The following is a 12,011-nucleotide window of genomic DNA, read 5'->3' as shown; positions in this document are numbered from 1 at the left end:
ACAACTTGCATAGTCAAAATAACCATGCAAATTATGACATGAATGTGAAAGACCCTACTACATCCAGGTTTAGCAATAGTTGGCATGCACATTAATGTATTAATGTTTGATATGGCTTAAATTGACAAATACTAAATTAAGGGTACATTTGCATGTTTGCATTTGAAAGTGCTTTTTGTGGTTCATTGTAAATCACATTTGCCAGTTCAGTCTGAAATGAAATATTGGCATTTCTTCCAGCTTTCTTGTAGAACTCTTGTGTTGCTGTCTTTTTACTGAATTGTTGGACTTTATTATTATTGGCCATCTGCCAACCAGCAGACACATTATACTTCAAAAGATGTAGAAACTTGTAAATTGTCCACAGAGAGGAAAAACGGTGCAGCAGGAGGAGAGGGCTTTAGTCCTGTTTTAGTTCAGGCTTTGTTGGTGTCCCAACACTTGCATAGAATTACATTATCTAATATGTAAGGGATAATGTATAGAACACATGTCATTATCGGACAATAACTCCCGACAGGACAAACAGGACTCTCACGCGCCAGCGGGGTTAGTAGATGTGATGCGGTCATATACAGTACAAGATGCACATAGTCTATCTGAAGGGAGGGGGGGTGCCACTATGACATCCACTGCCACTAAATCTGGATGTTGTCCCAGATTGAGATGTTGATGTCAAATAGATTAAGAGTTTAGGGGCTGTTGCCAGTTTCTGTTGGTACCAGGCTACATAGCAGTACAATGGCATATACTGTATATCACTGCTTGTTTTGCAGTTCAGAGAGACTAAATCTCCTTCTTGAACAGATATTGCTGCTGGGGATTGGGACTCTACAGAGAGGGCAGAAGGATATTAGAAGGACATTTACACAATTAACAATCCATTAGAATGCTACTGAACACTGTTCTGTTAGGGGACCATCACTTACCCTGGAATTATTACATGTTCTCTAAATAGTCCTCACTCTTCTGTGTTTCAAAATGTGACATGATCAATGTGACATGATAAATGTGAAAATAATCTCATCCAAGTCACCCTGTCAAATCAGTAGCTTTCTACGGAGCCCCAAAGATTACATGGCAGGAAAAAAAGAGACGATGAAAAAAAAGGGAGGGTGGGTTTGATCGAGGGAAAAAATGGCTCCTGCTTTTTACTATCTATATTGCCACCTACAGGACATTGCTGGTATGATATTAGCGTCTTCTGTCATCCTGATTTCCCCCAAATCCCAAGATTTCTTCTTCCTCAGCCAATTTTTCCCCCTCAATTAGATATTCTACAGTAATTGACTGATACCGGGTCAGCTGTCGCTGTCCGCGGTCCTGAAACATGGTGCTTATACTTGATGGGTAAGCATAGGCCTAGAGTTTGTGAATCTAAAGGAGATAAAAACGTGTAGACAACTTGCAACTTTCTGTTGCAGAGGATACATGTTCGAATGTTTCCAAAAACAGCTTTAAATTCTGCATGATCTAAAGATGCAGATGCAAGTGGTGTTTTTTGTACAGGCTCTGAATTAGGCTTATCTACTGTGGTGGATGCAGATGCAAGTCACTGAAGCGCGAGGAGGTTTTTGTACAGGCTCTGAATAGATTTGTACCACTGTGGTGGACTTTTGGTAGCGGCACGAAGCTTGATGTTGGAAGTAAGTAGCCTAGGACTAACTTGTCAAACTGCTTTCATAACGTGTTTCGAATAAGAAATACCATTAGGCCTACTAGGACTTCTTAGACAAAACCTTAGCCAATAGACAGCAATTAATCTATTATAGACTATAATTTGTTCTCGTTTATAATGATTGCATCCTCACTGGATGCGTCAAATGCCATTTTCCTATTTGCTGAGCTACTATAAATTGTATAGGCTGGTCAAACCAATAAATTACCAAATAAGATACATAAATCTTTAATATTATTTATATAGGCTGGTCAAAACAATAAATTACCAAATAAGATATATAAATCTTTAATATTATTTATATAGGATATGGTCAAACCAATAAATTACCAAATAGGATATATAAATCTTCAATATTCATTTGATTTCAAAGAGATTATGGCTGCGCATGCGGGGTTGCTCTTGAATTGAAATTTGTGAAGAATTGTGGATAAATATTAACGTTTGTAGTTGTGCGTATTTGGAGGTAGGGTTTTTGTACGATGGCTGATAGGGTTTGTATCACTGTGGTACACTTTTGGAAGCGGCTCGAAGCTTGAAGTTGGAAGTAAGTGATTGTTAAAAGTGAAATGTACCGAATAACTGCATTGGATTGAAAACCGTTGACTGCTCAGAATAAGTTAAAGTATTTAAAATACCACTTGTTGGATCGATCAACCTAAATGCACCCTGCATGCGTTAAAGATGCAGATTCAAGTCGCTGAAGCGTGAGGAAGTTTTTGTACAGGCTCTGAGTAGATTTGTATCACTGTGGTGGACTTTTGGTAGCGGCACGAAGCTTGAAGTTGGAAGTAAGTAGAAATATGCTATTTTCTAATGTCTGAGCTACGAGAGAGTATGGCTGCGCATGCAGAGTTGCTGTTGAATTGACATTTGTGAAAAGTAATGGAGAAATATAAACGTTTGTAGTTGTGCGTATTTGGATGTAGAGTTTTGTACGACGGCTGATAGGGTTTGTATCACTGTGGTACACTTTTGGAAGCGGCACGAAGCTTGACGTTGGAAGTAAGTGATTGTGTTTATTAACCTTAATGTAGGCGATGCGATTCTGTCAAGCTTAAACATTTCACTTTTGTTTGCGCGTTTATGGTCTTTTCACAATATATCTTCATGGCAAAAAATAAATAAATTCAGAAGTAGGTTGCTGCGTGAGTGGTGTTTTTGTACAGGCTCTGAATAGATTTTGGTAGCGGCACGAATCTTAAATTCTGAAGTAGGACTAATAATGTTTTGCTTTTAGGGTTTTGGGGCATTTGTCAAAATGATTGCATGACGTGTTTTCAAATATAAAACAGTAACTTGTTATAGTTTGCCCTGGTTTGTAAGGATTGTATCGTCACTAGGCCATGCATCAAAATGCCATGTAGCCTATTCGGAGAACTACGATAAAAAAATAATAATAATCAAATAAAAATATGGTAGGCCGGTTTATATCTATTTATGGGATCGTTGCTGAAACCTGCTAAACAAGTTCATTGGTCAACTTTCGGTCGAAACCCGTCGGCTGTTCAGAATATAAATCAGTAAAAAAAAAAAAAAACACTTCAAAAATGTTTGCATGTTTTTATTTCGAACGGCGTGGCTGTCTGTTTGTTTTATACTGAATTAAACGAAGTTGCAAACCGATATATACTTAACATGGAAACGAAATATTGCGAACGATATCAATGATGATGGCCATGCTATTTTCAGATAACACCTGCAACAATATTCATGGCTGTGAATGTTATCTAACGACTTTAATCTACTTGCTGTCCCATTCGTGCCTCCTTCTTCAGGTAACACCAGCCCCAAACTGACAGTCTTGCCCCCGTCAAGCGAAGAGCTCTCCAGCAAGAGTACTGCCACGCTGGTGTGCCTGGCCAACGGAGGCTTCCCGTCAGACTGGGCTCTCAGCTGGAAGGTGGATGGGAACAGCAGGCCTGGGGTGGCCAGTCGCTGGGGTCCAGAGAAGAACGGCCTGTACAGCTGGAGCAGCACCCTGACCATACCTTCCCAGGAGTGGACCAAGGCTGCCTCAGTGACCTGTGAGGCCAAACAGGGCTCCCAGTCTCCAGTCACCAAGGTTATAAAGAGAGGCGAATGCTCTGACTAGAGTAGCCTACTTACATTTTATACAGTCTGGGTGACTGATTATAGTATTTGTCTTATTGTTTATCGTTCATGTGCTCACTGTACTGTGCTTACTGTCTTCATTGACATACATCCACCGCCTTTACTGTTATACTTGTTCTGCCTGATCAATGAGAACATGTTCTTGTGCCATTTCTGTTGCAAAATTTGACTTGGAAAAAATAAAAGCTTTCTACTGAACCATACCTATGTTATTGAGTTATTAACATTTAGAAAGAAAATGTATTTTATTAAAGATAAAATTGCACACACCCTTACTACAGTTCATCAAATACAGGTTCAAACAACCGTGCAAAAGTGCAGCACACCTGCTAATGGTTCATTTCTATTCTGAGAGCAGCAAAACCACTGAACCTTGGCCATGCAAATGTGAGTTTCAATACATCAGTGACCACTTACTTACACTCTAAAGACAATCTGTGTGTGTGTGTGTGTGTGTGTGTGTGTGTACGTGTATGATTCAAACCAACATTTTAGTCAATATCTAAACAAATGACCCGTTGATATAATTATGAAAGTGAAAGTTTTTATTAAAGATTTGATATCACTCTTTGTTGTCATTTTATACACAATCTGAGTTCTAATTATAGCCTGGCAGTTGTAGTTGGAATGAATGGACTGCGCTAATGACTCAGTGGAAACCCATTTGGATTACTCTTGCATGTAGCAGATCTGGATGCCCACAACGTACGATGCTAGAGAGACAGGAGCAGAGGTTTTGGAGCTTATCATCATGTAATAATATCTTGCGTGCTCGCATCATTGTTTCCTACAACTCCCAGTATCCTCTTGCCCTGGTCTCACAAGACCACACTCCACACTTTCCTCATTGGGCTGACACAGAGTCATGTTAAGTATACATGACAAAACAAATGTACTTACAATATACCGTATGTAATCTGTAATGCAACACTGCATCATTATGATACACTGAATATCTGTCTATGAGGGTGAAACAAGAATTATTTGAACAAGAACGTTGTTGATGAGAGAAACTGTCAGACAGAAACTGTCCATGTGGCCTGAGGTTTTGGTCTTAATGAACCACTTAATACAGATATACCAAATAAAACTTTTATTGTCAGGTGATTAAAGTGTCCACAAGTCACTAGTCACCACAGAAATAAGCTCCACCATGTAGCAGTTTACAGTAAAGTGGGTGAAACATCAAAAAACCTCAACTTTCCACAAGTTTCAATGAAGACATGAACTTTTCCCTATTAACGATCCGTGGAGCAACATGTGATTTTGCTGCTGGGATATCTTACTGGGCTGATTACCTCATTGCTTTAGGGAAGTCACCTGCTACAAGAAGGTTGTTGCTATGTTAAATGATAATCAATGTGTGCCTAACTGCAATAAGTGCAACTAATACAGATACTTCCAATTGCTTTTGATACTAGTCATTGCCTCGTGCCTCTTCAGAATACAAATACCATAAAGTGATAACCTTCACAGATTCCAAATTACACTTACTGCAGATTAGTGTAAGCCTACTCCAAATAGTGATGCATGTTATACAGTGATGGCCAAAAGTGTTGGCACCCATGCTAAAGTTGACTGAAAAGAGGAATATAAAATCATCTTTTGGAAATTGATCTTAATGCCTTAAGTGAAAAATGAGGCAATATCTAACCTTTAAGGACACCAATTTTCTTAGTGAATGAATAATGTATCATAAATAAATAAATGTTCTTCCTTAAAATACAGGGGTCATAAGTATTGCCACCCCTATGTTAAATTCCCATAGAGACAGGCAGATTTTTATTTTTAAAGGCCAGTTATGTTCATGGATCCAGAATACTGTGCATCCTGATAAAGTTACCTTGGCTTTTGGAATTAAAATAGCCCCACATCATCACATACCCTTCACCATACCTAGAGATTGGCATGGTGTTATTTCAGTTAGCCTATTAGCTGGTTTGATTTGCATTGAGCTCAATGAGCATCAAACCAGCTAATAGGCCAACTGAAATAACACATGCCAATCTCTATGTATGGTGAAGGGTATGTGATGATGTGGGGCTATCACTAAGAAAATTGGTGTCCTTAAAGGATACAAGGATACAAGGATACAAGGAAGTTTATTGTCACATGCATATAGTTACTGGAAGTAAGAAATGCAGTGAAATTATGTCTGGTGTCAGCCTATTTGTGCATTTATGTGGGGGGTAAAAAGTGCAGTAGAAGAGGGGTTTAGTAGATTAAGTGGCAAGGGCTGCATAAAAAAAGGTGGGGGAGGATTGGGATTGGGTGGGGGGCACCAACAAGGAGCACCCAAGAGCAACAGGGGCAAGGAAAAACTCCCTTACCAAGGAAGAAACCTTGGGCAGATCCACGGCTCAAGGGGCTAACCCAACTGCCAGGGGTCTTGGTGTGTGTGTTGGGGGGATGACAGGGGAGATGGGATAGTGTGCTGTGCATGTGGGGAGAGGGCAGTGTGCAATATGTGTGTTGGAGAAGCTTCCTCATGAGACAATGTGCTGTGTATGTAGGGGGGGACAGGGACTTACTATTGCAAGCAGAGTCCTGTATGTATGATGTATGTGAGTGATGACAGTGAAGATGTGTGTGTGGGCGGGAGGGGAGTGGAGCAGTGACTGTGTGTGTGTGTGTGTGTAGTGTGTGTGTGGGCAGTGTTCTGTAAGTATGTTGGGGATGTGTATTGGAGAAGCTTTCTGATGAAATAATGTGCTGTGTATGTAGGGGGGGGCAGGGACTTACTATTGCAAGCAGAGTACTGTATGTATGATGTATGTGAGTGATGACAGTGAAGATGTGTGTGTGGGCGGGAGGGGAGTGGAGCAGTTGACTGTGTGTGTGTGTGTGTGTAGTGTGTGTGTGGGTAGGTGGGGGCAGTGTGCTGTAAGTATGTAGAGGATGTGTGTTGGAGAAGATCCTGAAGACAATGTGCTGTGTATGTAGGGGGGGGGGGGGGGCAGTGTGCAGCAAGTATTTAGAGGAGGCTTACTGTAGCAAGCAGTGTGCTGTATGTATGTGAAGTGATGACAGTGATGATGTAAGTGTGTGTGTTGGGGATGGGGGTGGGGTGGGGGGTGGGGGGGGGGGGGGGGGGGCAGAAGGCTAAACCTTCTGGGGGGATGACAGGGGAGATGGGAGTTCAGGGGCAGGGCAATCAAGGACATGGGTAGATGGAGGAGAAATCAAAAATAATAAATAAAAAGTTCAACGGAGATGTGCAAAAGTTGGAGAAAGTCAGATATGTGTGTGTGTGTGTGTGTGTGTGTGTGTTTTGACGTGTGATGAAATAAGAAAATAAATAAAGGGTCTGTAGCATAGGGAGAGGGATGTAAAAGTGCTAAAAGTCTTGTAGGTGTGTGTGTGTGTGTGTGGGGGGGGGGGGGGGGCAGTGTGCAGCAAGTATGTAGAGGAGGCTTACTGTAGCAAGCAGTGTGCTGTATGTATGTGAAGTGATGACAGTGATGATGTAAGTGTGTGTGTTGGGGATGGGGGTGGTGTGGGGGGTGGGGGGGGACAGAAAGGCTAGGCAATCAAGGACATGGGTAGATGGAGGAGAAATCAAAAATAATAAATAAAAAGTTCTATGGAGATGCAAAAGTTGGAGAAAGTCAGATATGTGTGTGTGTGTGTGTGTGTGTGTGTGTGTGTGTGTGTGTGTGTGTGTGTGTGTGTGTGTGTGTGTGTGTGTGTGTGTGTGTTTGTAAAATAAATAAAATAAATAAAATAAATAAAAGGTCTGTAGCATAGGGAGAGGGATGTAAAAGTGCTAAAAGTCTTGTAGGTGTGTGTGTGTGTGTGGGGGGGGGGGGGGGGGGGTGGAGGGGGGGTCATGAGTGCCGAGTAGTGAATGAGTGCAAAGTCAGTATAGTGTGAGTTCAGAGTTGGGAAATGTTTGAGAGTGCTGAGGAGTGAATGTGTGCAAAGTCAGTATAGTAAGGTAAGATATTTCCTCATTTTTCACTTAAGGCATTAAGATCAATTTCCAAAAGATGATTTTATATTCCTCTTTTCAGTCAACTTTAGCATGGGTGCCAACACTTTTGGCCATCACTGTATCATATTCTGTCACTGTCACTTTATCACTCTCCTACAATGTATAATTTGTTCTTCAATGTCAGGAAGCAACAGCACATATAGGAACAGAAAGTGTCTATTCTGAGAGTGGAAAACTACTGACCTCTGACCATGCAAATTTCATCAGTTCTGTGACTGTTACAATACAGTTTCACAGGGGGATAAACATTCTCATGCATTTGATAAAGGTGTGTGTGTGTGTGTGTGTGTGTGTGTGTGTGTGTGTGCACACGTGCATGTGTGTGTGTGCATGTCACTGTGTGTACTTTGACCATTTTTATATCATTTGCCATTTTCTACATAACCAGATAGGTTGCCTTTACAATTGCATCATTATTTAGTGGAATGTTGTTATGATTACTGTGGACAACAATTGGATTGTAGTAATGTCTTCTGAAACATCTGTCATTTTATGTTAATGACTGCATATGAGGGCTCCCCGTTTGCCACCTTCAGTAAGTCAGTACTCGACTGTCAGTCTTACCAAGGGAGGTTTTTGTACGGCTCTGTATCACTGTGTGAACACACCACCACTGTGGTACAGTAACTGACTGCTGAGGAAGATTAACTAACAGTGACCAGAGGGAAAATACCACAACTCTTTCTCTTCTAATGGACTTCACATGTGACAGTTTCTCCTCCTCTGACCCCACAGACATAGAAATAGAAATAATTTGCCTCTATTGTCATACAAACAGTAAAGTGGTATAAATTACACCGTGGTGTCAATATAATCCGTTACTGTTTTTGTGGTAAATGAATCAAAGTTGAACTAATGCAGCATAAATGCATGTGTGGGAAAAACAAACAAACAAAACAAGCAATGCAAGTTGGTGTTTTTTAACCTTGTTAATATCTTGGTAATGATGTACTACTTTATGTACTACTTGCTAGTGCAAATGTACTACAAACGTACTACACTATTTAACACCCCCCTCACACACCTGCTGAAAGTCTCTGCTGCAGCAGTGCAGTCATGTGTATTCTCACAGAGGGAGGTTTTTGTACGGCTCTGTATCACTGTGTGAACACATTCACACTGCTAGAATGGAAACTCTGACAGTAGTAATCTCCTGCATCTTCAGTCTGGACTCCACTGATGGTAAGAGTGAAAGCACTTCCAGATCCACTGGCACTGAATCTGGATGGTGTCCCAGAGAGGAGAGTTGTTGCTTTGTGGACAAGGAGTCTAGGAGCAGCTCCAGGGTTCTGATGGTACCAGGCTAATGCGGGGAATCCCCATCCTGTATATACATTACTGCTGGCTTTGCAGTTTAAGATGACTGTCTCTCCTTGCTGAACAGCTTTCACTGCTGGGGTTTGCGTGACTGTAATCTGTCCCCTCGATTCTGTTGAAAAGAAAATTGCTTTTTGTCTTGAATCCCATTAATTAATACTCACTCCTCTCTCTGAGGCATGCAGTGTAAAAGCTTCTTACCTTGACAGCACATCAGAAGCACTAATACATACACATAGGTAAAACTCATGGTTATGCTCATTGTAAAAATATCAGATTGCTACTCTGGAATCAACTCATTACACTATAAATGTTTCCAGATTCTGACGCAGCTTGCACAGTCAAAATAACCATGCAAATTATGACATGAATGTGAAAGACCCTCCTACATTAGTCAGGGGGCCAATTCTGAAAAGGGCTTCCGTTAAGACTTTTGCGGACATGTTTTGGTACAAGCTGTCACCCTATTTTTTTAGGTAGAAGACACCCATAGGTAAGATATTAGGGTGGTTGTCAAGCTGATTTTTTTTTTGTGTGACTTGTACAAGCAATTTCAGTCCAATTTTTTGGTTTCCTGCTCAACACGACATATATTCAGCAATAAATGTTGAATATCTCCACAACCACAAGGACCATATACATAAAAAAGGTATCAAATGAAAGCTAACACTCATGGGCTGTCTGCAGAAGTGTCAGAATTGACATTTATTGTACAGTGTAAGAGACAACAGAACTAGAACATGAAAAAAACAATCTCTGCCTAAAGAGAACCAGTTTTCAAAGTGAATATCAGCTTGGAAACATAGCATAGTATCCCAAAACCTCTATCAATCAGTACCCCTATCTATGGGAATGAGTCAAGCCAAGTTTAAAGCTTGTAGGGAGAGACAGTGCAATACTGCACAAGTTATAATTCTTTAATGTCAATGCGGAAATGTAGAACTGTAGATGGTGGTCTATGGTGCTATTTTAGCCTACTTCATTAATGTACCAGGTTGTAACACAAATTATATTTAATTAACATATCACTATAGTTATTAATTCCATCCTAACATAACTGCTCTCTCACTTCTTTAGGGTTAGGGGTAAGTAACTAGTTAGTAGTAATAACTATATAATAGTCGTATGGCAAAGGTATGTTTTTCCCCATCCAAGCAGTGACTCTCAGGTAGGCAGCCAACAGAAGGCACCCAGGGACCATGTCCATGTGCTCAGTCTGAGTCCTGGTCAGGGACACAAAATAAGAGTTTACTGTTTTGATAATGAATACCTTCCCAATACAAAACATGCATGCATGCATCCAAGGGCATAATATAAATCTAATCTACAAAACAGGAAAAACAATATCATGCCAAATAATCTGAAACAATATAGTTGCTAGCCTAGAAATCTAGACGCACCCTAGCGGCAGCAAATTACATTTGCTGCCAGGGCTAGTCTAGCAACTCTCCGTTGTGAGCTGGAAAAATTAAACTTCTATCAGGCCAATCAAATCGTTAGGCGTGCTTAACATAATGATTGATGGCAGAGTTGCAGCGGTTTGGCTTGAATTTCCTGCTACTTGAAAACAAAGAAGATGGATCTTACTGTTGGCAAACAGCTTGACACGAGTTAAGCTTTTTTTAAGTTGGCAAAAGTTTGAACTAGCCAACTAGCTCCGCTGGTGGGAAAACGCATGGGACTCGTTCTAGCGCTGTCCTATTGCGTGTAGAGGGAATTTGAAAGACAACCAATTATTCCGCCCCTCGAACTGAGCACTGCGAACGGTGAGTGCCCAGACCCTACATTTTAATGTGGGTCTGGCTCGTCAGGCTATATAGTTGCATATAATGTGGCAAAACTCAATAATAAATATAGCTGCAAGCAGCAATGAGGGGGCCAAGCAGAATAGGCTGGAGTAGCCATGGCGATAAGATAGAACTCAGCAGACATCCGCGATCAACACTTTCAACTAGTGGCACATCAAAACATAACTGATTTTGTAGGGCTGAAACAGGGCTGAGAATTGCCACCGCCTCCGCCAGCCAGCCCCCCATCTAATCACCCCTGCCCATCCCACCCCGTCCTGCCCCTCCCCGCCCTTGCACGCACGCATTAGAATGAACTGGATGGAACATGTTGTCATCAGTTTCACATCAAAAAATAAAGGATCGATGAAACACATCAGCAACTACAGATCAAAATGCAAAATTGCAAATTGCAGCAACCTCTACAGGTCAAAGGTCACCAAATGTTTTGTGCGTCCTCCTAATGGGGTCATGAATCTATGTAGTAAGTTTGGTTATGATACATGGCAGGGTTGCTGAGATATGAGCTAACTTCCTGTTTGGCGGCTTCGCCATCATTTTTGATTGGCTGTTACGGAAGAATGCTTTTGTCAATTGTTCCAGAAAGCAATATATTGATAGGTTATGGTCTGAAGATAGTCTGTGCCAATTTTGGTGAAGATCAGATTAAATTTGTGACCTGTGAAAACTTTTTGATATTTTTGATTAAATCCAATATGGCGGCCGAATCAATTATGATGACATCACAAGTTGGCCTGGGTTGGCCTAAGGACGTCCAACAGTATTACCTGAAACCACTAGTGCATTTTAATTCTAAGCACAACAGCAGCTACAGGCCAAAAGGCATGTTTCTTAATTACAGCGCCCCCTAGAGGTCAAAGGTCACCAGATTTCTTGAGTGTCCCCCTGATTGGGTCTTGAGTCCATGCACCCAGTTTGGCTTTGATACATGCAAGGGTTGCTGAGATATGAGCTCACTTCCTGTTTGGCGGTTTCGCAGCAAATTTCGATTGGCTGTTACAGCCGAATGCTTCTGTCAATTGTTCCAGAAAGCAATGCACAGATAAGGCATGGTCTGAAGATGGTCTCTGCCAATTTTGGTGAGGATCCGCTGAAATTT

At 41.2% G+C, this 12,011-nt stretch overlaps 1 gene segment (V, D, J or C); it reads left to right on the top strand.

Moving 5' to 3' along the window:
* The first annotated feature begins 490 nt into the window (after positions 1-490).
* On the top strand, positions 491-3,991 carry LOC143136505 (Ig kappa-b4 chain C region-like). The segment is given in 3 exon segments: positions 491-549; positions 2,363-2,469; positions 3,457-3,991. Coding segments are annotated over 3 exon segments (483 nt in total).
* The last annotated feature ends 8,020 nt before the right edge of the window (positions 3,992-12,011 follow it).

The sequence above is a fragment of the Alosa pseudoharengus genome, unplaced genomic scaffold, assembly GCF_046254945.1.
Source record: "Alosa pseudoharengus isolate Yale_2024_CS ecotype anadromous, Long Island Sound unplaced genomic scaffold, YU_APseudo_1.1 YU_APseudo_1.1_scf_20, whole genome shotgun sequence".
NCBI classification, from domain to species: Eukaryota; Metazoa; Chordata; class Actinopteri; order Clupeiformes; family Clupeidae; genus Alosa; species Alosa pseudoharengus.
This window is presented reverse-complemented; position numbering and strand designations above follow the sequence as displayed.